Genomic DNA, 27,724 nt, shown 5'->3' with positions numbered 1-27,724 from the left:
CTGGCAAATGGCCAAGTAAAGTCCTCAGGCAGTTTGTATTCCCAAGTGTGCAGCCAGATGTTTGAAGACCCTCAGCTCAATTCTCCTCTAATGAGATTTGCTGTACAGCAGGCTGCTGTAACCACCCTAGTTGAGACGTCTGCTTGGGATTTAAATCCCCAGCAGTTTGAGGACTTTTAATTTCAAGCTGCCAGACTCTGCACTGTGTAGCTTTTTCCTTGAGGTAAAAGTATCATAATTTTGCTGGTTTTGCCTCTTCATCCCTAGGCACATTTTCCTATGATTCAGGCTATCCAACCCTATCCCATTAGCGTCTTCTGATTAACCTGTGCACAATAAATTCCTTGTTTCTAAAATGCAATACATTTTGTTTGGTTTTGATTTGTTCAGTTTGTTTTTCGATTTCTTTTTTTTTTTTTTTTCCAGATCTTTGCATTTTTAGCACTGATGTGTCTCATCCTAGCCATTGGCAATGGTATCTGGGAGCATGATAAGGGCTACTACTTCCAGGTCTATCTGCCCTGGGCAGAGGGTGTCAACTCTGCCTCCTACTCTGGCTTCCTCATGTTCTGGTCATACGTGATCATTCTAAACACAGTGGTACCTATTTCACTCTACGTCAGGTATGTGCCAGAAGCTCCTCTCACTTTTGATCTTAGGAGAGATTTAGCTTTTGCCTTAACTGGGAGCAGCATTTTTCTTAAAACCTAACACAGCCCCATCATGGATGCTCCTACACAACCACAGTGACGCTTTTCCTGGTTCTGCTGCCTTCAGAAGGTTTTGTCAGGATTGGAGTGGGGACAGCAGTGAGCCCTGGAAGAGGAGAGGATGATTTTGCGGTTCAAGGGGAGGTGTAGGTGTGTAGGATGCTATAGGAGCAGGGCTGGAAACCTGCCACCATCAGCATCTTGCTAACAGTGAATGAATGGCCTGTTCTTTGAGGTGGCTTCAGGACTGTGTGAGGATTGCCAGGTGAGTAAGTGCAACCAGTTCCAAGTACTTGGTGCTATATGAGCAGCTGAGAGTGTTCTCTCCTCCCAGACAATGCAGAGCTGTGTTGGTTATTGGTGAGAGACAAATAGGAGTGACAGGTACGCAATGTGTCTGTGATGCTCTCAAAACTTGGGGCTGGGGTAGAGACTGCAAAGCCCTGTTCAATTTATTGTTGTGGCTACCTTCAGTCAGCTTTGCTACTGAGACTCTCTTTTGTGTTGGTAAACGTGAGGAACGAGTTCCATTCCTGTCCAGTAGGTCACCCAGCAAGATGAAAACGCATGTCATCTGCAAGCTGATGCCACTCTTTTGGTTGTACTGAGTGGCACAGTGGCTCTCTTGGTGTGGAGCTCTCTGTTGTTGGAGACATGGCTGTGCTCATCCCTTGCCACTGGGCTCAGCTCAGCCCACAGCTCTGCTGGAAACCACCCCCTGAAATGACTAACTGAAACCCACTGCTCCTGCCTCGCTTCTCAGTCTGAAAACTGCTGAAACTTTCCAAGTACTTTTATAAAGTACTGCCTTATAAACAAAGGAAATGAGTTTGCTGTAAACTTAGCAGATCATTTCAGTGGGACTTGCTTCAGCATCCCTTACCACAGGCCACCTATGGACAGATGAGTTCAACCTGTCATTACCTTCAAAGTTGTCTTCTGACTGCAATTGATAATGGTGGTGCTGAAGATGAAGAGCTTGTCCCTTAAGCTAAGGAATATTCCATCATCTTCTGTTTCTGTTTCATCAGTGTGGAGATTATACGCTTGGGTAACAGTTTCTACATCGACTGGGACCGTAAGATGTATTACCCTCTGAATGACACACCAGCTCAGGCCCGAACCACCACACTCAACGAAGAGCTGGGGCAGATCAAGTACATCTTCTCAGACAAAACAGGAACTCTCACCCAGAACATCATGTGTTTCAACAAGTGCTCCATCAATGGCAAATCCTATGGTATGTTTGTCTTACTCTCTGGGTTTTCCTCACTGTGTGCCTCTTTATCCACAGAGAATAAATCTGATATCCAGAGCAGAATGCCATGTAAGGAGCTGCAGTGATCAAGTGTAAGGCTATCCATCAGGGATGTCTGGACAGCCTGATTGCATCATTTGCCATGTATTAATAATTGTTTCCTCTTTTTTCTCACTCTTTTATCTCCCTTTTTCTGCCCCGCTACTGGCATAACACTATTAGTTTCACCTCATTTGTCCCAGATTTACATCATCTGTACTCAAATTTGTTTTGGTTTGGTTTTTTTTCCTGATATCACTAGTTAGGTAATCACAGGTTTTTATGGTATTATTGGCATGGCTGGCCAGGTATTGCTAACCTTGCAAAATATAACATGTGTGTGTATATATATATATATATATATATATATATATATATATATATATATATATATACACACACACATGTTATATATGTGTATATATATGTATATATATATGTGTATATATATGTATGTATATATATATACACACACACATATATATACACATATAAATATATGTGTGCATATATATATAATATAACTCACATAACTCCCTTCTAGTCACTTATGAAATCAGCTATCCCTCATGGGGCTCATCTGCAAATTTTGTCAGTTTCTCACCCTGTGTCTCAGCAATTTCTCGTGTCATGAGTAGTGATTTTCCTCATCCGTTTCAGGTAGTTGGAGTAGTCAATGGCCTGATCTTTGTCTTTACACCTGACATTCTTCAGCCACCAGAAGAAAGAATAGTTTGTAGGGAGTTGGAAAAAATGGGAAACATGAGTTGTTAGCTCTGTTAGATCCTAGAAGTTATTGATTTAAAAGGCTTGATCATGCTATGGCCCCAAGCAGTTTTCTTCATTCTGCTCAAGAGGTGCTAACACTTTATAAACTGCCTAATTGATTAACATCATTAGATGCTCCAGAGAAATTAGTCACTGCTTATTTGTATATGGATGCTTTCTTTGCCTGTGTCAGACCTGCTGATGCACTAATGTACCAGAAAGTTTGCATCTTTTCTCAGTTCTATCAGCTGACCTAATAAAAGAAGATATTTCTTTCTATGAATCCGTGCACATTTGGAGACCACCTTATGTCAAACAGTGTTACTATGATATCTAACATTAATACTGCTAATGAGGAGTTTGAAATCTCTCCTATCGAGTGCCCTTAGTTGACTTTTCTGAAGTGCATGTCACCACCAACATAGATACTGGGTAAGGGTTCAAGAAATGAATGGGAATTACATGCAAAGAAGGCAAACAATCTATTGCCTGTAGTTTTCTAAATGTTTAGCTTCTTCCTAGCACAGAACTTCTCTGCTGCTCAGGGGCATTCTGGAAAGCAATGCCAGAAAGGATGATTTAGTTCTGCTCCCCTCTGGAGGCTTAAGGGAAGGAGTTGCACAAAAGCCTCTTGGCTACGGCTCCCAGGGAATCAGCTGATGCATGGATTCTCAGGAGAGGTGTTTACTGTGTGTCTTTTACACTCCTGGGGCCTTTATGAAGGCACACCAGCACTACAATTGACTTTGGTCACAGTTGAGGTCGCTGGTGCAAACATGAGTCAAGCATTCCTGTAATTCATTGCATTTTGATCTTATTTCAATGAAGTGTTGGGACTGGCTGGCCCTGGGACAGTCCAGACCTTCCTAGTAAAACTTTTCTCCAGGCGGAAGTTCTAATAATGTTTCTTGGAGATGACTTGTCTTCAATTCCTGTGACCAGATCATCCGTTCAGGGAGAATCAACAGAGCAGCCTTGCTCCCTAGATGTGGGAAAAATGGGCTTTGAAAATTCCTTCTTTGTGGGTGTCCAGGGACCGCTGCAAATAGGAGGATCCAGGAGCTGGATTTTGAAGGAGAAGGCACAAGAGAAATCATCCCCTGGAAGCACTTTAATTTCCTGTCTAGCACTAGAAACCCTATTCTCTCTGTGTTCAGCTCAAGACAAGTCTTCTTTACTCAAAAGCCAGTCACTTTTATGGTAACTGCTTTGTGTTTCAAGCATTTATCAGTCTCCAGATTTTGTCATGTCAACATAGAAACTGATTGTTATGCATCATCAGTCATCAATGCCCATGTCAATGTACTGAAACTTTTAAAATAGATTCTAACTTAGAAACACTTTACTCAATTTTGTGGCTCAGAGACTGCACTTACCTGCAGTTTGTGGCTATAATTTAATCTTTCTTGCTTGCAGGTGATGTGTATGATATGTCTGGGCAAAGGATAGAAATAAATGAGGTAAGTGCTCAAGTGCTATCAGGATCTGTGCTTTCAGTGGACCTGGATAAGTATCAGTGGACAGAACCCTGCACAGGTTATGCTTTTGACCCTGCAAGAGTTGATGCTCTTGATGCTCAAAACAGAGATCTGTATTCCTCTGGATGTCAGAGAATTCCCAAAGTTCCTTTCCAGTAAGCCTGGGTTTAACCTGCAGATTGGGAACAGCTCTCTGTCCCCTCTTCTTCACCTGACATCCTGGTGCATGCACAGCTTCTCTTGAGCACCTGACTATTGGTGTTTGTTGGAGACTTGGACATTGGTGAATTTTATTAACCTCGTCAGTTAATTAAAACCTTAGTGAGGAATTAGTGAGTGCAGTTCACACCAATAGTGAGGTCACTGCTAAATTCCTCTGATGTCTGGACTTCAGAAAGTGTGAAAATGTGTCATTTTTACATTTATCTTTAGCCTCTGCTTGCAGGCACAAATGCACACATCTTCATTTCTAAAATGTTTGAAAGCTGCACGCAGTAATCCAAATAACAAACAGCAAGATGAAGATGAAAACCCCACTCCTCATTCCAATGATTCATTTCCAATCCATTTAGAACTTAAGTTGCCCTCTGAAACAGACTGTTTGTGCTGAGCACTGCGCCTGCAGCCTGCCCTCTCTCCGTCAGCCTTGCTTGGTGACACACACTGGACTCCTGCCAGCTGTCCACCCCACCCTGCTGCCGGTGACACTCTCTGGAGCAGAGTCCTGCTGCCCACACGTCCACAGTGCTGCTGTGCCTGGACCTTGCTGCACAGACGAGTGTGGGAGGGGTCGGTCTGTGCTCTTGGGCTGAGTGCTAAATGTCAGCGTGCAGAGGTCAAAAGGATGATTCCCATCCTGGAAACTCTGAGCTCATCAGGGATGGGGTGGGAGTCAGGATTGTCCGAGGCAGGCTTGGCAGTCCATTACTCCATGACACATCATGTGGTAAGCTTCTGGACATTTCTCCAGTGTGTTCCACTCTGCTTGGGGCTCCTTGTTTTTTGACAAAATGGGTAGTGCCTGTGGAGTTTAACCTTTACTTCACCTGTCTGTCCTATTTTTTCCATATCAGAATTTTTTTCTGGCTTTGGGAGAACATGGTGAATAAGACAGACTTTTGAATTGTTTTAAACTGGGCTCCTGCATTCCACTATCACAGGCAGCTTTTGACATCATGAGCACGATGCTTCCAAGCAGGCATGTGTTGAAGGCAGGCACTTTGCTGTAGATATCCACTGGCAGGGCTCCTGTTGGAGCATTCGCTGCTGCTCAGGGAGGCAGTTTAGCTAATTGGTTCTTGGCCTAAATGCTGCTCTGAAAGGCACATCTAGTACCTTTCCTGACCTCCCACTTCCTAAAATCCACCAATCTCTGCCACGAGCAGCCAGCCCTGCAGGATGGGGTCCTTTGTGAACGTGAGGAGGACACAGGGGCGGTGCTGGGCAGGAACTGGTGTACAGCCCTGTGAGAGCTCAACAAATAATACCAAGCCATGTTTTTTTCAGAACACAGAGAAGGTTGACTTCTCCTACAACCCTTTAGCCGACCCAAAGTTTGCCTTCTATGACCACAGCCTGGTTGAAGCTGTGAAGCTGAATGATGTCCCCACTCACAGGTTCTTCCGGCTGCTCTCCCTTTGCCACACCGTGATGCCAGAGGAGAAGAAGGAAGGTGAGGACTGCTGAGGGCACAGGAATGAGTGGTTATGTTCACTCACACCACGGCATGTCTTCTCTCCACAGAAGCTGGATTTTGGTCCTTTTGGCTCCCTGGTGATTTTCTGTAGTATATGGCTACACATAAATTAGTGTCTTTGGAGATGCCACATGGGAAGAGTAAGGACCAGGGCCTCCACTCCCTGTGTGTTCCTGTGGTGGAGCTGATGCTACTGCAAACACCACATCTCTGGAGTGCGGAAATTGCAGGTGCCACAGCTTCCCTGAGGGGGCAGAGCCTTGCCCTGTTCTCTCTCTGTTCTGCTCCTAGTCCCAGAAAGCAAAGAACATTGAGTACCTATCCACTGGAGACTCATTAGCTCCACTCACCCAGTGTTCCCACAGCTGCTATGTCAGCCTCCTCAAATCCCAGACAGGATGAAAGCCATGCTTTAAAGGCTAGAATTAATTGACAGGTATAAAGTGAATATACTGATCAGTAAAATACATGCAGATCTGACTAGCAGGGGCTAAACCTGAGGAACTTGTCCTGTCAGTGAGATGTTAGACTCCAAAGAAGTGATTAAAATCCCCAAAAGAATCCAGGGGGCCTCTTGCACTGTTCTTGAGGATGGGTTGGTGGGAAATGATGGAGATGTGTGGACATAAGGTGCTTTTTAGTGCTGCACCTCTGTGGATAGACTGAAAAGCAAAGGGATAACTGCTATAATATATCTTAGATGCTGTATTTTTTTTTAGCTCAGAAATAAGTCAAAAGCCACATTACATTTTTTTTTCTTGCATGTCAGGTAACTTGGTGTATCAAGCACAATCTCCTGATGAGGGAGCCCTAGTCACTGCTGCCAGAAACTTTGGATTTGTGTTCCGGGCCCGCACACCAGAGACCATCACTGTTGTGGAAATGGGAGAAACAAAAGTCTACAAACTTCTCGCTATTCTTGATTTCAACAATGTGCGCAAGCGAATGTCTGTGATTGGTATGTTCCCTTTGCTGCTTTCATTCCTTCCTGACTTTTTAGGTTCTGAAGCTGTCCCTCATTTTGCTATGATGCAGAATTTTTCTAGGAGACCTCCTTTGCAATGTGCTCTGCATAACATTTATTTCTGCAGACTTGAGATAGGCTGCCTTGGCTTTATAATTACACAGCAACAGCGCCAGAAAAATACTTAAAGGAAGCAGGTGGGATAAATCTCAACATCTGGACCAGAGTGATGCAAGCCAGCCTCCTAAAGACACTTAGCTTTTCATATATCTTGCTCTCCTCATTACAATGCAGGAAAGGCCTTTCTCCTAATCAGCTTTTAAATTTTCAGTGAAATTTGAGGAAGTAGGACAGGAGAAAGCAAGAACAAACTGAGAAAACAGCTTTTCTCCAATAAACAAATTTCCAATTTCTCCCAAACAAAAAAAAGGGAGAAATAATTCAAGAAAGTTTTTGCAGCTTTTATTAACATTCCAACTTTCTCTAATATTTCAGGAATATTGTAACTGTAGTTACAGTTTACTGGTAGGAAAATAGGAGAAGTAGGACCATTTCCCTAAAAACAAGTTGTTCTTCACTTTTTAGTGAAGTTCTGCCTGTAGGGACAACATAGTGTCCGCTCAGATCAATGCACTCTCTTTTCCAGGCAGAGCTTGTCTTGGTTCCTGGGAGTTTGCCAAAACTTGGGGAAATTCAGACACCTGTAGAAACTGGTTTTGATGGAAGGGCTTTGTACTGCAAAAGACTCAGTCTGGGATTTGTAGCATTTCTTTTCCTCTTCCTCACAGTGCGGAGTCCAGAAGGTGACCTGACTTTGTACTGCAAGGGGGCTGACACCATTCTTTATGAGCTGCTTCATCCATCCTGCAACTCTCTCAAAGAGGAGACCACAGAACACCTGAATGTAAGAGCTTCCTTCTCAACAACATCTCTACACTTGATGTTTTCCTTTTCCCCAGCATACTTTGTCTTCAGGAAAAAAAACACCAGATTTTAGAAACAGCACTTGAGCACCAATTTTAAGTTATGGAATAGAGAAACAAATTGGTTTCTGTGGCCTTGGGTCTCAAATTAGTTGCCTAGGCATGAGAACCAGGCGCCATGTGAACTGCTCCAGGACAGTCAGCAGATCGAGGGAGGTGATTCTGTCCTTCTGCTTGCTCTTGTGAGACCTCACCTGGAACACTGTCCAGCTCTGGGATCCTCAGCATAAGAAGGACATGGACCTGTTGGAGTGAGTCTGTGGCTACTAAGATGATCAAAGGGCTGGAGCACTTCTCCTGTAGTTGGGAGCTTTGGGTTTGTTCAGCCTGGAAAAGAGAAGGCTCTAGGGAGACCTTATAACACCTTCCAGTACCTAGAAGGGTTACAAGAGTGCTGTAGAGGGACTTTTTAGAAGGGCATGTAGTGATAAAACAAGGGTTAATGGCTTTAAACAGAAAGATGGAATATTTAGATTAATTATTGGAAAGAATTGCTTTACTGTGAGGGTGATGAGACACTGGAACAGGTTGTCCAGAGAAGCTGTGGATGCTCCATCCCTGGAAAGTGTTCAAGGTCGAGTTGGATGGGGCTCTGAGCAACCTGCTCTCCTGGAAAGTGTCCCTGCCCATGGCAGTGGGGTTGGAATGAGATTATCTTTAAGGTCCCTGCCAACCCAAGATATTCTATCATTCCATGATTCTGTAATATGAACAAAGATGGCAAATCCAATGCAAGACATTTAGAAGACCTGTGACTTGTTTCTGATGCACCTTTACTTCAAGCCTGGGGAAAACCTCACAGAGATGCATTTCACAAATGCATCTTTGCTGTTCCACCAAACACTGAGCTCCATGTTGTCCGTCAGAAAGCACAGTTACAAGGGCTTGCTGAGATGCCATGACTAGCTGTGCTCATGCTGTACATTTCATCCAGAATTCATACCCTAAAAGTGTTGAACCCACATCCAAAATTTGAGGCTGTGTTCAGTGTTTATTTAGGTCTCACTGTTTTTAACCTCTTGTTGAGAAATACAAATCTGAGAAACAAATGCCTGGTTAGTGGAAAGATTTAGAGCCAGAAATATAAATGCCCTTTTGAGATTGTTGTTTTTTTTTTTTCCATAAGGACAACAGATGGTAATGATGAAGTGGGCTTGAATTCCTATTTAAAAAGAACCCAACAATTGTGGCCTAAGGTGTCATTTTTTCACCTTTCCTCTGCAAACTTTACCAAGATGCTTTTACCAGTCTGATTTCTGAAGGTCCTTTGTAAGCCCAGGTGACCAGACTGTTCTTCTTGGACCTTGGATCCTCTGTCTCACCACTGTCTTGCAGGAGTTTGCTGGGGAAGGCCTGAGGACACTCGTGGTGGCCTATAAGAGCTTGGAGGAAGACTACTTCCAGGACTGGATCAGGCGTCACCATGAAGCAAGCACTGCCTTGGAGGGACGGGAAGACAAACTGTCAGAGTTGTATGAGGAGATTGAAAAAGACCTAATGGTTGGTAATTCAGGGAATCTGGGCCAGGCTCTGGGGGAGGCAGCGAGGGTGGTGGTTTGTCAATAAACAGCTTGGAATGATTTTGGTAAACACTGCTCTGCAAACAGCTCTGCAACAGTGGGCTGTGTGACAGGAGCAGGTCAGAACACGGCAGCCCTGGGTGTTCACTGGCACCTCCATCAGGAGCCCATAACTGGGGTTTCAGCCACCAGTTCAGGGGAATGGTTTTATTTTAACTCACGTGGGTGTCAGAGTAGCTTTCTCGTGATGAAGTGACATACCAGAGCCTGCAGGAGATGACGTGGACACAAATATTTCATAGCTGTCCTTTGTATGTGCAAATGGCTGATCTATTTATTTTCCAGCCTTTGAAATGGCAGGCAGTGAATAATTTCCAGTGCCTGTGAGAGTATCTCCTTTGTTCTTCCTGCCCTGGGCAGGATGGGTAGATGATATCCATGAGCATGTTTATGTCAACTTGAAATTGAGCTAAACTGTGATCTTTGGGTCATTCTTCTCTCCCCAAGTGTTGTTACAATTTTTAAATGCCCTGGAGGATTTGCCTGTGTTTTAGAGCCATGAATAATGAATGAAAAGCATGTGTGTGATCTGAAGAGAAGCAATCCAGCTTTTGCACTCGTGGCAGTGCTTTCTTGAAACTCCAGAAACCCTGGCAGACACCTCCACTCCTTCCATTAGCTGTATGCCCAGAATGCCAGCAGTGCTCAGGGAAGAAGCAAGTGTGAGCTAGGGAAAGGCTGGCCTTTGGAAGTTGCATGGTCTCTCTAGCTGGATCAGGAACTACTGTGAAACAGGGATTGTGCAGTTTTGAGGACCCTGTAAAGAAGTTCCCTCAGAGCTGTTACCTACATTGATAACACTCATAGCTGATGTATGGTGGACATCTCAGGGTGCCAAAAGGGATCTCAGGCTTAAAGCCAACCTCTGAATTTAGTCTGCAAGCAGCAGGAGGTTGGTGGTAGCAGTGAAACACGAGGTAGCTGTGAAACCTCCATGTGCCTTTGATGACAGGTTAAAGCCGCCAACGACCTTCAAACAGCAGAAAAAGCAGTAACTTAAAAATAATGAAGGTTTGTGTCCTGAGCAGTCTGTGGTGTAGCTGTGTGACAGTGTGGACCAGGGGTGGCCACTGTTTGTTAAGGGCTGGAGAAGAAGTTTAGCAGCCATGTGACATCTGCAGTACAGCACAGCTGGGATCAAGTTCCACGCCAGAGGAGGTTTGGAGACATGGATCCAGAGTGTCTTTGTCCCTCTATTAAAGTTCTAGTCTTTGTCCCTCTATTAAAGTTCTATCTGCTGTGAAGGGAGCACATGGAGCAACACAGGCCTGTAGCTCTGCAAACATTCTTGCAAATAATTTCTTGCATACGCATAATCCATCGGAGCCTGGGGAGATTAGAGCCTAGAACATCTGCAGGATCAGGGCTGTACTCTGTACAGTAAATTTGATGAGGAAGAATGACAGTCAGTACAACCTTATTCCTGGGGATTTCATCTGTGTTTGCTTAAATAATTAGGTTTACTGCTTTCTCCTTTGGTAGCAGTGGGAGGATTTAACCAGCTCCCTGCCATTTCTGTTAAGCTGCTAGGTGCCACAGCCATAGAGGACAAGCTACAAGATGGGGTCCCACAGACAATTGAAACTCTTGCCAAAGCCAACATCAAGATATGGGTTCTCACTGGAGATAAGCAAGGTAAAGGCACTACAGCTTTGGTTGCTTCTCTTCTCCTCCACTGGTGGGGTGGTTCTGCTAGGACCTGTGTTCTCATTCTTTGAAAACTGCACAGAAGACAAACTTACACAGCTTTGCTTCATTGCCTGCTACGCAAAATTTCAGTTAACTGGAATTGGACCAGATGACTAGCTCGTGCCTGTCCTTAATTTCTGTCATGAGAGTGGAAGCAGGGTGAAGGCAGCATCCTTTGCCTCCGGAGAGGTGACAGTAAGCATCCCATAGTCCCTGACATAAGCTGTGAAAAGGTGTCACCTTCATCCAGTTGATCATTCAGGTGCAGAAGGTGGAAAAAGCCTTGTCCTGCTTTCCAGAAAATTTAATGTTAAAGTGGATGTTGGGTGCATTTCAGCTTGTTTCTGGCTCTTATCATCCCAAATAGAAATGGAGACAACACGGGATTTTGGAGATGGAAAGAACAGCAAATAGACTCCAGTGAATTCTTTTGGAGACACAGCATTTTCACTGAAACAATGGTGTTTTGGGAGGGTCAAAAGTGTTTGCAAATAATTTCATCCAAGACATGAGCAGAGAATTTTTGAGAAAAATGAAACACTTAATTTTGTCATGTTCCAAATGCAATAGTCTTGCTATAAAATACCAAAATACCTTTTCCAGAATTTTATGGACAAAATGTCATATTCTTTTTCAGAGCTGTGGTTTGGGGCTTTTCTGGAAGCAGGGAGAGGGCAAGTTAAAAATCCTGAAAAAAATTTTGAATCAGCATGAAATATTTTTTTTTTGTTACACCAAGTTGATCAAAGGGTATTTTAAGCTTTTTCATTTTGGTAGAGTTATTTTTTTCCCGTGGTCTTATGAAATCAAATTTGCTGCTACGTCCATCAAAGTGACTCTCCTGGCTCTTTTCCTGTTGACTCTGAAAGGCTCCAATCTCTTTTGAGTCAGAAAGAGAGCTTTTGTCATGTGAACAAAAAGGCCAGAGAAGTGGGTGAATCTGGGGCTGCTGAGATGGATTATCTTCCTGGTTTATCTTTCCCAGAGACAGCAATGAATATTGGTTACTCCTGCAACTTGCTGAATGATGACATGGAAGAAGTTTTCCTTATTGAAGGCAGCACATCTGATGACGTACTGAATGAGCTGAGGTAAATTGCTGAAAAACAGTTTCAGTGCTATGCACTAGCACTGTTTGCGTTTTGTATCATTCCACCTTCTTTTTCCCTGTCAGCTTTCCTTGTTGCAGTTCATTCAGCTCTCCTTTAGATAAGGGAGAGCTGCCTTCCTGGAAGATCCAGAAGCTAAACACAATGCATAAATCTCCTCTGAGAGTAAATGCTGAAGCTTCTTGATCCAAGAGCTCAAATTAAATAAAGGTTTATACCTTTAAAAGCAGAGTCAGATAGGGAGTATCAGCTGAAACTGATCAACGAGTGATCCTGAGCTACAAAGGCTTTGGCTCCAGGCTTTGGCTCTGAGCTATGCTGTTGCTGTACTGCTCTTGCCATTTATTCACATTGCTGTCCTTTGTCTGGGAATGTCTTTTGTCTGGATACCTTCTTCAGCATCTGAGAACTTACCTTCCTTCCTCACCTCCTCTGTAGACACAGGTTCCCAGGTAAAGGTGGAAAATGGAAAAGGTTTGCAGTCCTTTTCTCTTAGAATAGATGGCTGCCAGACAACATGCACAGAAAATTGGATGTCTTTTGGGATACCATCCTTCATGGCACTCAGACGGTTTCTTTGACTTAAAATCAGCAGAAGTTTAGCAACACTTTGTTAGAGTTTCAGAGATGGGGATGGTCTGTGCAGACAGCAGCAGCTAAACAATGCATATTGTTGTAGGGATACAGTAAAAATTGGACTGAACTATCAAAGGGAAGCATTGATTTTTGTTTTCATAAAGTTGTTCTTACAAAACATAGATATATATTTGCAATGTTTCCAGATTTTCATTATTATCCTGTTGGTTTTTTTTTTTTTAAGGAATGCAAGAAAAAAGATGAAGCCAGACTCCTTTCTGGACAGTGATGAAATCAACATTCAGTTTGAAAAGTCTTCGAAAAAGCAAATAATTATACCTGATGAGCAGGCAAATGGGGTGTATGGTCTGGTTATCACTGGCCACAGCCTGGTAAGGAAGGTTCAGAGACTTGCTAGGGATGAGTTCCCTGAAAAACTTAGTGCAAGACATACTGGAAGTCTGAAAAATGCTATAAAAATTCAACTCTAGAGGGCAAGGGGTTTTCTCCCCCCTTTTTGAAGACTAGGTTCAGTGGTTATCTGAGGCATCAAAGGTGACAGACAATGTTTCAGAAGATGTTTCAGGAACAGAGAACAGTTGGCCTTGATCTTTGGTGAACAAGAGGGATAGAGTAGCTGGATCATATTTAATTTCTGGAAACATACTAGAAAAATAACAGGGTTTGTGTTTGCAGCAAGAAGATAACATGAGACGTGGGTTTCAATGCCAAGGACATATTCTACTAAATATAGCTGAAAACAGATATGCTTAATTTATAGGATGTAGATATTATGACTTAACTAATATATTGATAGTCTCTCTCACATTGTTCTTCCAAGCACACTAAAGCAAAACACTCTAGATTAAATTGTGACAGATTAAAGACTGCTTGGGAAGTGAAGGCCTCACTGTTGATCTAAAATAACAGTTAGCTGTCATCTGCAGAGGGTTGGTCTATTTGATGCTCAGTGTTTGCATTAACTGCTTAGAAAGAGAGCAGGTAACACCAGACTGGGAGAGAGTACAAAGACATCTGAGTCAGGCATAATCTGGAAGGCGTAGGGGGAAGCTGAGTCAGTTGGGATTTCTGAGCCTGGAGAACACTGATCAGTCTTGGTAATACTCTTCAAAGCTATAACAGGTAAACAAAGGAATGGAATTAAACTGAGATAAGAGAGTTCTGGGCAAAAGAAATGTCTTCCTGGTGAGAACACTGAAATACTGCAATATTTACTGAAACTCTGCAATAAATTATCTATATTAGGAAATTTTTTAGAACCAGTTAGAGGAAAGAAAAAACAACTTAGATCAATTCAAACCCATCTGCGAGGAACATGTAATTTATGTCAGGTTTATTTATTTGTTGTATTTTACTTTCCCAGATCTCAATGAAAGCAAACAGACATAGCAAATAGACACATTTAGAAAGTTCTGGGAGGTGCCGCCTTCCAGAAACAAGGTGTTTCTGCTCCCTGTGGTTGCTACCTTTCTTAATGACAGCCCAGTAATTTTCACTTCCAGCTCTACATGAGCCCAGGAAAAAAAAAATTCATCTTTCTCTACTTTTGGCTCATGTGCCATGTGTATAGACCCCAAAGACTATCAGATAGTGCCCAGGTTGCCTTTCTCCCTCTTTTACACTCACTTCTCCTTGAACTCCAGGGCCATAATCCCTGGATTCCCACTGCAAAGGAGACAAGGGGTCTGTCAGGTTTGGTCCATGTACATTGCATGGACATCAGCTGGAAGCCCCTTGCCTGTTCCTACTCCATCCCTTCAGCCTGCAGAGCAGCCCCTGAGTGCTGTGCTAGCAGAACACCTCTGGCAGTGATATCAAAGCTTTCTTTATGTTCCTGGTAAAACACACACTGGCCTACACCCTGGCAAGGGGATATGTCCCACACAATCTGAGCTGTGTGGGAGCAGCCAGTCCACACAGTAGACACAATAAGTTTCACCAAGATTATGGCTTTCTCCTCGGTGGGGACCACAAGGACAGTGCAGACAAATCTAGATGTCATTTATTTATTTCTATGACCTTGAAAAATGGTGTAATACTGTCCCACAAACAGTACCTGCTCAGTCCTTTATCCCTGCCTGTAGAGGGGTGGGAGGGCAGTGCTGGGCTATGCACACGTCTGGGGTTGCCTGAAGAAAGCAGTGAACAGAAAATTGTCGGCATCCTTAATGGCATCATCACACCACTTTATTTGTATGCAGCTGCACCATTAATATACAAAGTGATATATTATACATATTCAAAGTGGTAATATTTTGCTGGTGCTGTGCAGCGAGGATATTGAGGCAAAAGCCATCTCTGACTGCACTGACCAGCAGTACCCCGGCTGAACCATGAAAAGGTCTCCTGTTGAGCAAGCCTGCTGCCATGTCAGAGGAAAAAGGGGACATTGGTGACTCACAGCTCTCTGTTTCAAAAAGAAGGAATATGTGGCCTAAGGACTGTCTGCCTTACACAGACAAGGCAGTGGGCCTGCTGTAATGGCTCTGAGCAAGAGTAGCCTTGAAGATTTCTTCTGTACATGTCTGCTAAAAAGAGACAACAAAGAACAGAGTCATAAAGCATGATCTGAAAGAAATTTGAAAAGCTCACACTGCTTCCTCCTCCTTATGAAGAGCTGGAGGGGTGACTAGACATCCAATTATTTCAGTGCTTCTCGAATAGAAATAACACAGCTGACTGATTTAAAAGGTCAGCTCAGAGTAAAGCAGCCATCTCCTTAGTTTTGTGTTTTGCTGTGTCATGCCCACCTGAGCTTAACTTTTTACATGTTTTTTTTTTAATTAGGCACTTAACAAATTGAAATCTTTCCTATTTATCTCCCAGAGCTTAAATAGTAATCCAAAAGGGATGAGCAGAGACTCTCTCACATGGAGATACACAAGGCTGTCTCAGGCCCTGCAGCAGCTTCCTGCTTTTAGTGTTTGACACTTCTGCCCTCTGTCAGGTTATATCAGCCAGAGCAGATGCTGTGCATGCCCAGCTGTTGCTCATACCCAGATGTGGTGCATGCCCAGCTGTGGTGCATACCCAGATGTGGTGCATGCCCAGCTGTTGCTCATACCCAGATGTGGTGCATATCCAGCTGCGGTGTCCCCAAAGTGCAAGCTCGTAGGAGCAGGGTGCACAGTGGATGTGCAGTGTGGATGCCCCCTGTGACTGGGTGGATGGATTCACCCACACTGGTGTACGGGCCTGGCTCAGCTGTGGTGAGCACCTTGCTGCACCCTCTTTGCCAGGCCAGGAGTTGCTGTGAGCCTGCCCTGAGCGCTCCCTTTCCTCCTTTCCTCTTTCCAGGCTTATGCGCTGGAAGGGAACCTGGAGCTGGAGCTGGTGAGAACTGCCTGCATGTGCAAAGTGGTGATCTGCTGCCGGGTGACTCCCCTGCAGAAGGCCCAGGTGGTGGAGCTGGTGAAGAAGTACAAGAAGGCCGTGACCCTGGCGATTGGAGACGGTGCCAACGACGTCAGCATGATCAAAAGTGAGTGGTGGCCGACAGCCAGCGTGCTGTAGCAGACTGACTCAAAGAGGTGTTTGCTCTCTGAGGGAGGCTAGCAGCAGGAACACAAATCTGAGTGCCTCCTGTACCACCCTCCTTGTAGAAACATTTGTCTGTGTCACAGATTTTGGCAGATCTTTACAGAGCACTGTCACTACAGGTTAGTTGCGTCTCCTGCCTTTTGGGTCACACTGGGCTCCTTCAGGAGCTAAGGTTGCCCTAAGTGCCTATTTTTTTGTTTCTCCCTTAGAGCAGACAAAATGGTTGGTCTTGATGATCCTACAGGTGTTTTCCAACCTAAATGGCTCTGTGATTCTATGAAAAGCCCACTCGGGCTGTGATGTGTCAATCAGTGTGTCTGCACAGCCGCCCTCACAAGGACAATGTATATAACAAACAGTGTAGATCATAGAGGGCTTGACTCAAAGCAGAAATAAAAATCTTTGTGCCTGTAAATATTCTGTGTAATATTAAGTGGGGTGCTTTTTTCAGCATTTATTAGCGTCAGGACTGTTTGTTAATTATCTCCCTTGAGTTACAGATGGTAGGCTTCCAGGCCTCTCCATCCTTGAGCATCATTTGATGCTGCGTTACCTCAGTGAATTTATGAAAAAAAGTCCTAACTAGGTATAATTAAATTAAGATTATTCAGACAGACCTATTGCTAATATTTCTTGTGTTAATTTGCAAGAATTGATTAACTGGAGCCTCTTAATTAAGAAAGAAAAGGCTAAGTAGAGAGCTTCAAGGGAGATAAGTCAGGCAGTCAGCAAAGAAAGGAGAAGAAAGTTAAAGTGTACATAATAATTAGAAACTAATCCATTCCCCCCACAAGAGGATTGAGACTATGGGGTTTTATCAATTCAGTTCAGTGGAAACATCTGAATCAAACCAACCTTCAGCCACTAAGATTGTATTCATTAGTTAAAGCTGTATAATTAGCTGTCACATTAAACTTATGTCCATGTTTAATAAATGCAAGTTACTATTAAAAAAAAAAGTGACTCTTCTATCTTATTATTTGATTGAACTAATAAAGCCCAGGAAACATAAAGAGGCTACAGTCTGCCTTTTAGCACACTGTCTGAGAAAATTTAAAATGGTTTGAAGATTTTGCCTGTCTGGGATGATATTTTAAGGCTCCTGGGAGGACATGCATGCATATTAAATAAAAGTCACATGTCAATATAAATTAAAGTTATTGTTTCATAATAGCAGCCGTTATAAACAACAGTATTTGTGCTGCTGGAAAGCATTCAGAAAAAAACTGTAAACTGTCACTGAATCTATAATTTCATTCAAATAATAAAAGCCCACTTATGGGAAATATATCACAGAGCCAAAATCATAGTGCTGCTGAAAGAATTAGTGCACCAAATTTTATTTTTTTTGTTTTAATAACTTTTCATTCTGACTTTCTATGAAGGCCGTGGGGGAATTAACATGATATTCGGTGCTGGATAATTCATTTTAAGAATGAATTTTAAAAATGGGGCAGTGAAAACTCTTGGTATAATGAAGTGACCAACAACCTTCTTGTTGCAGCTGCCCACATTGGGGTTGGCATCAGTGGCCAGGAGGGGATGCAGGCGGTCCTGTCCAGCGACTTCTCCTTTGCGCAGTTCCGCTACCTGCAGCGCCTGCTCCTGGTCCATGGACGGTGGTCCTACATCCGCATGTGCAAGTTCCTCAAGTACTTCTTCTACAAGAATTTTGCCTTCACCTTGGTGCACTTCTGGTATGGCTTCTTCTCTGGCTTCTCAGCACAGGTAGGTCTGGCTTCAGTTTCATCAGGGACGTGGAGATGGTCAGAGGGCAGCAGCTCTGCTGTGAAGACAGGCTGAGGGTGGAGGGCTGGCTCAGCTGGCAGATGAGAAAGTTTCAGGGAGATCTTAGAGCACCTTTCAGTACCTAAAAGTGCTACAAGAGAGCTGTAGAGTAACTTCTTAGCAGGGCCTATTGCAATACGACAAAGGGTCATGATTTTAAACTAAGCTTAGATTGATACAATGAAGAAGTTTTTTGCAATGGAGTTTGTAAAACACTGACAGAAGTTGCCCAGAGAGGTGGTTGATGCCCCCTTCCTGGAAACATTCCAGGTCAGGTTGGATGGGGCTCTGAGCAACCTGACCTAGCTGAAGACGTCTGTGCTGATTGGAGGGAGGTTGGTTTAGATGAATTTTACAACATTCTTCCAACCAAAACCATTCTGTAAGTCTACATCTAGCATTTTCAAATGAAGTATCTGGAAGCATTTTACAAGGAAATAAACTAAGCCATTCCTCCCACCTCACTAAACAAACTCGGGTCTGTATTCTTTAGCCACGTGGGTATAAAGCAGATATTGCTGCCTCCATAGCTGCTGCTGGAGGACGGATGCCTGGAGACAGAATATATATATTATATAATCATATAATCATTAAGGTTGGAAAATACCTCCTAGATCGAGTCCAACCATAAACCCAATACTGCCATGTTAACCACTAAACCATGTCCCCCAGTGCCACATCCACATGTTTTTTTAAACACTGACCACGCTTTCAATGAAGATTTTTTTTCCTAATATTCAGTATAAACCTTCTCCGGCATTTGTGTGCATTATGAAGCACATGTATCACTTGCAGGATTTTCAAAAGTATTCAAAGTGATTGCAACCATCAGCTGATGACACAGATTAGAGTTTGGTGTGGATCTTGTAAGATCTGTGCTTGTGCTGTTAGCATATTTGGAGCAAGCAGTTTAACCTGGGATGCCTGTGGGCATCAGGAGCTTGCCAGAGAACACATCCAGAGTGAAAAAACTTGTGCTGGTTCATGGCAAACCAGCCTCCAACCAAACACAGACGTGGGGAGTGCAGGTATCAGGGGCTGGGGGTGCAGGGTGGTGCAGAGGGATCCTGCTCTGGCTACAGCCAGCAGTGGGTGCTCAGCAGGCTGGGCTGGCATAATGTGATCCTTCCCCTCTTTAGGGATGCTGAGTTTGAGTCACCTCATCCCTTTTGTCTCAGTAACAACTCAAACCAAGGTGTTGCAGCAAGTAATTGCATATACTTTCAAAGAAATGGAAAGCACAACTTTTGCTAACTTCACTTGCTTTGGTTTTGTTTTTTTTCCCAGACTGTCTATGATGAGTGGTTCATTACACTTTACAATTTGGTATACACCTCTCTCCCAGTGCTAGGAATGAGTCTCTTTGATCAGGTACTGTTTCTGTCATCACTTAGGGGATTTTATTCATAGGGGGTTTGTGTCCAGGTATTTTGAGCTGGTTCCATGAAGCAAAAGCAGCTGACCTTTTGGCTACATTCTGTGGTAACCCCTGAAATAATAACCTGACAGAGAGAACTTAAATCACAAAAAAAAGATGCACCAGAGAGGTGTATTCCCTCCTAGTCATATAATTTGGGTTTAAGTAGTCCTGTGAGGAACAGGGAGTTGAGATAAATATGATTACCCCAATTTGGCTTGTAGGTTTTAGTGTGTGATAAGATTTTTGGGTTAGGCTGCTGCCTACAGCACCAGATGCCATTGCAACCCTCCCCTGGAGCAGTCATACCCTACTACCTGTGTTCCTGAAGCCTGACAAGTGACTTCCTAATGACCAGACAAAATAATTAATTAACTGGATCTTTGAAACCAGATTTTGCAAGTTCAGCCTTTCTAGTGAGTTCTTTCTGTGGTAATTTCACACAAATTTCAACCTCACTGTTACTGTTTGACTAGACAAAGGAGCAACAAAGCTGCTCCTATATGCATTTTACAAGTTAAATGAAGAGGCATTGGCTACTTTCCAGTGGTTCAGTGCTCCACTCTGGACAGTCAAGGGATCCAAGTCAGACAGCCTTGCCTGTGTGGGGAGGTATTTTCTAACTCTTAGCTTCCAGTCACTTCTCTGTAGAACAGACCATGCAGTCTGCTTTAGATGAAGTGTATATTCTTTCTTTTTTTATCAGCTGTCAATTTTTTTTTGAGCACAAGAAAGGTAAAATACTTTATGGAAAATATGCCCAGGTGACCTTGGGATGTGCCATGCCAGTAAGAACAACGGAGTGAATTGTGTGCTATGCCTTTTCTCATGGAAATGCATGTCACAGGGACATGGCAGCCCTAACTGGGTCTGTGTCTTTGGCTGGGTAGCTGCCAGCAAATCTGACTGTGTCCTCTCTGCTTTCAGGATGTGGATGATCGCTGGAGCATGCTGTTCCCTCAGCTGTATGTGCCTGGCCAGCAAAACCTCTACTTTAACAAGGTGGTGTTTGTCAAGTGCATGTTGCAAGGGATCTACAGCTCCCTCATCCTCTTCTTCATCCCCTATGGGGCCATGTACAATACAATGAGGAGTGATGGGAAGGCCATTGCTGACTACCAGTCCTTTGCTCTGATGGCCCAGACCTGCTTACTGATCGTGGTGTCTGTACAGGTAAGGCATCCCAGATAATATTTGTAGGAATTAGTTGTTTCATGATAGCAGCATCTGGAGGGCCATTGACAGCATTGCATTTGCTACTGCATTGTGCATTCCTGCAAAAAAAAGTCTCTTGACACCAGATTAGTCTCCTCAGTTCAACAGAACAGGAGATCTGTATGTTATAAAAGATCAGGGTGACAGGAAAGAAGAGTCTTTGCCTTGGGAAGATTGCAGTCATAACAGACAAATTAGTTAAGGCAGGGAATAGAGAAGGACATGTTCTAGTTTTATGGGAAGGCTTTGAAGCACAGGACTGTCTGTCTGCCATCAGGCAGTTATTTATAGGTTCTCCATTATGGAGATGTCTCGGCAGCCTGGCCCAGTGCATGATGTATGTGTGACACAGTCTCAACTTGCTGGAAGAAATAGCTGAGACTTGGTGGTAGAAAATTCAGATGGTACCATCAGGACGAGAGAGATTTCTGAAAAGAAAACCAATCAATCACACTTCCCTGGATAATTGTTCCTGCTGTCTGAAGTCTTTGCAGGCTTGTTCTCCTAACTTTCAGTGCTACATCACACTAAGGAGGGGGAAATAAAGCCTGACTTGTTTGAATTTACTGTGTTCAGCTCTGGGGCCCTCAGCATAAGAAGGATGAGGGCCTGTTGGAGCAAGTCCAGAGGAGGGCCATGAAGTTGATCAAAGGGCTGGAGCACCTCTGCTAAGGAGGCTGAGGGCACTGGGGTTGTTCAGTCTGGAGAAGAGGAGGCTCCAGGGAGACCTCATTGCAGCCTTGCAGTACTTACCAAGGGCTGAAGAAAGCTGGGGAGGGACTTTTGACACGGGCATGTAGTAACAGAAGAAGAGTTACTGGCTTTGAGATGAGAGTGGGTTTAGGTTAGATACTAGGAACAAATTCTTCCCTGTGAGGGTGTTGAGGCACAGGCACAAGTTGCCCTGAGAAGCTGTGGATGGCCCATCCCTGGAAGTGTTCAAGGTCAGGATGGATGGGGCTCTGAGCAACCTGGTCTAGTGGAAGGTGTCTCTGCCTAAGGCAGTGGGATTTGTTCAGGATGATCTTTAAAGTCCTTAATATCCTGTCTCCAGAACTGGCCACTAGTGAATGCTTGAGAAGAGGGAACAACAGGATAAATGTAGTAATCTTGCCGCCAATGGTTTCCCGGAATCTTATGATTTGTGACTTGTTATTTCTTGAGGCTTGAATGAATAGCATTCTCAGGGGAAGATGTACAAAGTAGAGGACAAGCTGTGTTCAGCACAGATCTGCTAAATCAGGAAGGCACTGACAATAGCTGCATTGCTCTGTTCTTTCAGATTGGCTTGGACACCTCTTACTGGACAGTTGTCAACCAGTTCTTCATCTGGGGCAGCCTTTCTGTTTATTTTGCCATCACCTTCACCATGTACAGTGACGGCATGTACCTGATCTTCACAGCCTCCTTTCCCTTCATTGGTAAGCCTTGGGACAAATCTGGATCGCACTCAGAATGGACATACTGCAGGGCTTAAAGTCTCCAAATATTTCTGTGTATATTTCAGGATATATTGGTTGCCTTTTCTGCAAGAAATGCCAGGATATTTCTGAGGGTTGCTGGGATTTATTTTGAATCCCATCCATCCAGGTGAATGTGTGTCATGTTCCCTTCCTTGTGTAAGATTTCCATGCAGTCATAAGAATTGTCTTTTAAATGAACCTAATGAGCTGGATGGAATGCTTTCTGCTGCTCTTCTACGTTTGGGTTCCAGACAACCAATTTTTACAGCTATATAGGAGCATCTTATTTGTAGATGCGTGATCTTTGTAAATAAGTTAACATTTTGGCAGAGGAAGGCATAGAAGTACAACATCCAGTCAGACATGAGAAAAATGCCATGTGATTATGGTGAACCTTCTGCCAGGTTAAATGGCAAAATCCCCAACAACAAAACATACCAGCGGTGACCAGGTCTTTGTAGTTATTTTACATAACAGATTTCTGAACACATGCAAAAAATGAAGGATAAAAAAAGGAGTCCATCTCCTGAGAGTTTGACCAGGAGGAACACGTACTTATATGTAAGCAAAGTAATTAAAAGTAATTCTGATGTTTTTAATAGCTCTGTGCATCCATAGCCATTATAGATACAACATTGTTATGAGTCTCTACTTATGAAATCCCAACACTTTTTATTTCAAGTCTCAGATTTTTGAATTAATCAATGCCTTCATTTTTTACTGACTTTTTCAGAAAAAACTTCTTTTGTCTATCTTCACTGCAACAGCAAAGGGCTTAGAAATATGTGAGATGCAGGTTAGTTGTTGCAACATATTTTTCAAGCAGATGATCACATCCACTTTGAGATGGCTTTAAGAATCAAAAATGCTGAGTAAGAGAAGTCAGAATGTCTGTTCAGTTCCCCAGGGCAGGTGGACAGTTCGACTGGGTTATCTCGAAGGTCTCTTCCCACCTTGAGGATTCTATGATGATCGTAACTCACTTGCTAGGGGTATCTCATCTGCTGCTCTGCTGTTACTACATTGGTCAAAGAAGCCATAACGCTGAGGGCCACTTAATAAGGTCCCAGTTTGAAACCATTTTTAAGGAAAGCGTTTCTAGTCTGGACTAAGACAACTTGTTTACTTAAATTTCAGTGAAGTTGTATTACAGCAGAATTTGGCCAACTGGAAAGAAAATATTCAGCAAATACACTGCCAACACCAGCATCATTAAGTCCTGTAATGAGGGTTTTGCAGACTGTTTGTTCTATTTTACATTCCCACAATTTTGTAAAAGCCAGAAATGAGCACTTGGGTTTCAAAGGAGGTGTCAGTGACATGCCACCACGTGGCAGTGGGTGCTGCCAATACCCCATTGGGCTACACTGTCTGTGCAGCTCCCCAGAGCAACACATGCTCCTCTCACAAAGGGCTGTGATTCCCATCACCTGCTGGGCAGAGCCAGTATTCCATATTCTTTAGGAAATGGTGCAGGGAAGCAAGAAAGCATTATTCTTCCTTCTGCACTGGAGTCCTGGGCTGCTGCTTAAGGTCTCCTGAATGTTTATATCAATCCTTTGCTGTGATTTGACTGTTCACAGAGAGAAAAGACTCACTCTGACACCCTTGTCCACTTGTTGCTGCAGTCATGTCTGGACATTGCATTTCTCTTTGCTCATCTCAGACAGTGACACTGGCTTTGCAGTTCTCTCTGCAGCGAGGTGATTTCACTGTTGGAGACGATGTCTGCCTTGTATTTTGGTCTGTTTGCCAGGCGCTCTGAAATCACAGAGAGCAACGGGGAATAATGGTGGGAGCTGCTGCTCTTGCAGTTTTAATCATGTGTTTGTTTGTTTTCCAGGTACGGCTCGTAACACCCTCAGCCAACCCAACGTGTGGCTGGCCATCTTCCTCAGCATCGCCCTCTGCGTGCTGCCTGTGGTTGGCTTTCGATTCCTGAAGGCTCAGTTAAAGCCAACTCCCAGTGATAAAGTAAGGAGATAGCTTATTAAACCAGAAATCCTGCCTGCCACGGCCTAGGCTCACTGTGGAGCCACATTTCATGGGCTTGGCATCACCTGGGGTATGTGTCCCTGTCTGTGCAACTGCTGCCATCCGTCTGCCCCTGACTCCACAGAGAACAAGGATTGAATTTTTGGTTTGGCATGGCTCAAACCATCTGCAGCTGGGACCAAGGCTGAGATTATTTAGATGTGGATTAGACTGCTCTGAGGCAGGAAAGCTGCACTATTTTTAGGTGCAGGGTTTAAGCGCTGTGGCTCAGTGGCAAAGGAGTGGCATGTTCCTCCTGCTCTGACGCTGTGCAGTTTTTAGCCTGGCAGACCACAGGCTTTCACCCTCCACCGGGGAATATATGTTTGCTGGGGATTTTTTTTACTTATTTCAGAATTTACTTTTTGTAGCCAATGGCTATATGCCCCCTCTGGAACCAGCTTCCCTCCCATCCCTGGGAATATGAAGATGAGGGCACCAGGGCAAGGAGAGGCAGGGAGTGGTGCAGTGGGCAGGGAGCGCACTGCTCACTGCAGCCAAGGGACCCCTCAAGAGCATCAGCGCGCTCAGAGCTCCCCGGGCTCGCTTCCAAGCAGGAGCATTTCCTGAATGCTACTGCCACCTCGTGCCTCCTTCCTCTCCCTGCGCCGAGCTGCTGCGAATCGGGGTCAGAGCACAGCCCCAGGGGAAGGCACCTCAGCTGACGCCGTCCCTGGTCATCCTCGGGATGACTGTAGGAGAACATGTTAGGGGAATTCTCAGCCCTCACAGAGAGGATAGGCGGGTACTAGAGACCTGCTCGGTAGGGAGGTCCTTGGGACACAGTTGGAGGCAGTTGGGGCGTGTAAAAATGGGCTGAGTTTACCCCAGCTGAACAGAATTCAAACACGGCTGTCACACAGAATCCCAGCCTCACTGCTGTGGTTGAGCATCCCTCTCTCTCTAGCACAAAATTACCTCTCTTCCTCCTCTTGGAAGTGAATGGTCACAGGATAGGAGTGGGTTTCCAGCTCTCCAGCTCCACAGAGTCCCCCAGATGGCAGCAGACAGGCCTGATGTTTCGAGAGGCCAAGCACCTGCCACTGCCATTGTGCCAAGTAGGAAGCACAGGAGTCTGGCAGCTGGGGGTTCTGTTGAGCCACAGGTTCTAAAGAGCAGCTTCCTGCATTAGACCTCCTGAAAAGGTTCTTGACAGCAGATTAACTTAGTGGCCACCTGGGAGCAGAAAGCCCACTACCTGCAAATAAAGTGCAGCGTTTATTTCCCATCTGCCAAGGAATACAGGAATCTCTCTATTTTCCCTGTAAGCATTCAAGGCCAGGTCACATGAGGTGTTGATACACCTGACATAGTGGGGTTGGAATGAGATGATCCTCAAGGTCCCTTCCAACTCAAGCATTCTATGATTCTATAATATTCATCATTATAATCATAAAAAGATTTTACTAAACTCCCCTTAGTAGTCTGTTTTCTATATTAAATATGCCAGTTCTTGAATGTTTCTTTATTAGTTTTCTGGAATTTTGACTTGTTGAGATGAATTTCACATTGTGGGTGATTTGAGTGAAAGTCCTACAGCCATACCCCAACCATGGCATATCAGAGATAGGGGGAATGCATGGAAATCATTCCCTCCCATGACTTACAGATGATGCTCCCATTAACACCTTTTAGAATAGATTAGAAGATGCCTTTTTCCTGATTTTTCCTCTGGATTCCTGCTTTTGTTTCCCTTTCTCTGCTCCTCTTCCGCTCTGCTTGTTCATAATGATGCACATAATGGTGCTTGTTAATAATGATTCCGCTCTTCCCCCCTTCTCCTGTGGTTCCCAGGTCCTGCTGAAGATCAAGGAAGCCAAGAAGAGGCCCCCTCCGCCCTCTCCCAAGCGGCGCCTGCGCCGGACCAGCACGCGCCGCTCCGGCTACGCCTTCTCTCACCAGCACGGCTTCGGAGCCCTCATCATGTCCGGGAGGAACATGCGGCCAAAATCACCTTTTGCCACAACGGGAACATTTTCACCCAACAGTGACAAATATAAACACAAAGGATTGTAACGAAAAAAAAGGAGAGAAGAAAAAGACACACACCCCCCCCTTCACCCCCTTTTTCCCTTAAAGATTAACAAAGCAAACCAAAGTAAAGGGCTGTCAGGAGAGGAGGCTGTGCTGCCTGCAAGGCACCGAGCCAGTGGCTGCCCAGAACTCTGCCCTCTGGGCTGCCAAATCGAGGACTTGGGGCTTTCCTTTCACCCAGGTGCACTCTCTGATTCTAGTTTCTTCTCCAGAGATGTGTGCTGCTGCTGGGGAAGGCAGGCAGGGTGAGCTGGAGCATGGAGTTGCATGGTATCCCGGAGAGCCTCCCTGGCACAACAGAGAGCGTGCTATGGGAGGCATCTCTGCTCCCTGAGATTGTTCATAATGCTAATATTTTTTTCTCCCTCTAACTATATACCTCAGAGCAAAGAGAATTTCAGTCTGAGGAAAAGGTTGAATTGGCAATGTCTTTCTCAGTCATGTGCCTTCTATTTTTCTTCATGAATCCACGCTGGGCCGTATTACTGGGGTGACAGTATTGACCCCAGGTGTGCCTTAGGTCCAGCCACACAACCCACAAATCCACAACCTTTGTAACATGTGTGATTTTGTAGCCTTTTGACTGTGATCCACTTTCTCAAGAGATGGCCAGTACCCAAACATCACCCTCTTCCCACATCTGCCATCAGGAAGTGCTGCAAGCTCAGAGAAACCCTTAGTAGGTCAAGGGACCAGGAGCTGACAGTCATCAGCCTGCCCTGATTTATCTGGGTTGCAAATCTGCTCTTGTAAAGGATTATTGCCCTCAGAACCCTCTCAAGTTTTGTAACTGGGCACCAACCATTTCATTTAGGCTTAAAATAAAAGAGCAGAAGGCGCTCAGGCTTCCTTATAGATCAAACCACGATATCTGGCCCCTGAGAAGCCTGTGCCATGGTTAGGGCTCACCTGAGCTGCCAGCATGAGGCATCTGCCCCCCCTTAACAGAATGAGGTGTGTGCACATCTGGCTTGATGGTGATCACACCAGAATTACTGAAGCCAGAAAAGCTATTTCATGGCCAGCAGCTGAAATAGCCTTTGTTCCACTGGTGCTGGGGTTCAATCTAAGGGATGAAGCATGACCTGGTGACTCCCTCAACCTCCCTAATGAGCAGAGTGGCCACGATTTAGAGGAACTTAGTGAGGCCTCAGGAGTCTCTGCAGTGTTTCACGGCTGCAGTGTTTCTCTGTGCTGGCTCAAATTTTACTTGGGAATAGGTTATCTATCAAACACGGGTAGCAGGGAGCTGAAAATCCTACCAGTCTGACTGCCAGCAGAGGGACCTAAAATGCACAGACGCAGCTAAAGACGTGGTGATCTTGAGGGACTGGGATTTGCTTGCTGTTTTGTCACACCAAC

The 27,724-nt window shown here is 44.4% G+C and overlaps 1 protein-coding gene across 4 annotated transcripts in view; it reads left to right on the top strand.

Moving 5' to 3' along the window:
• Positions 1–26,784, top strand: part of LOC115915492 (phospholipid-transporting ATPase ID-like) — a 72,011-nt gene extending 45,227 nt beyond the window's left edge. For all 4 annotated transcript variants that reach the window (XM_030968948.1, XM_030968946.1, XM_030968945.1 and 1 more), the window contains 17 exons: positions 427–623; positions 1,742–1,950; positions 4,192–4,235; positions 5,760–5,925; positions 6,719–6,907; positions 7,702–7,817; positions 9,232–9,396; positions 11,000–11,111; positions 12,151–12,256; positions 13,095–13,242; positions 16,169–16,352; positions 17,916–18,139; positions 19,487–19,570; positions 20,544–20,789; positions 22,114–22,252; positions 24,138–24,268; positions 26,123–26,784. In XM_030968948.1, coding sequence (XP_030824808.1) covers positions 427–623; positions 1,742–1,950; positions 4,192–4,235; positions 5,760–5,925; positions 6,719–6,907; positions 7,702–7,817; positions 9,232–9,396; positions 11,000–11,111; positions 12,151–12,256; positions 13,095–13,242; positions 16,169–16,352; positions 17,916–18,139; positions 19,487–19,570; positions 20,544–20,789; positions 22,114–22,252; positions 24,138–24,268; positions 26,123–26,344 — 2,682 coding nt within the window. In that variant the 3' untranslated portion in view covers positions 26,345–26,784. The remainder of the gene's footprint in view (positions 1–426; positions 624–1,741; positions 1,951–4,191; positions 4,236–5,759; positions 5,926–6,718; positions 6,908–7,701; positions 7,818–9,231; positions 9,397–10,999; positions 11,112–12,150; positions 12,257–13,094; positions 13,243–16,168; positions 16,353–17,915; positions 18,140–19,486; positions 19,571–20,543; positions 20,790–22,113; positions 22,253–24,137; positions 24,269–26,122) is intronic.
• Positions 26,785–27,724: the final 940 nt, after the last annotated feature.

This window comes from Camarhynchus parvulus, chromosome Z (assembly GCF_901933205.1).
Source record: "Camarhynchus parvulus chromosome Z, STF_HiC, whole genome shotgun sequence".
Classification (NCBI taxonomy): Eukaryota; Metazoa; Chordata; class Aves; order Passeriformes; family Thraupidae; genus Camarhynchus; species Camarhynchus parvulus.
Note: the sequence above shows the minus strand (reverse complement) of the source record. Positions and strands in the feature narration are given on the sequence as shown.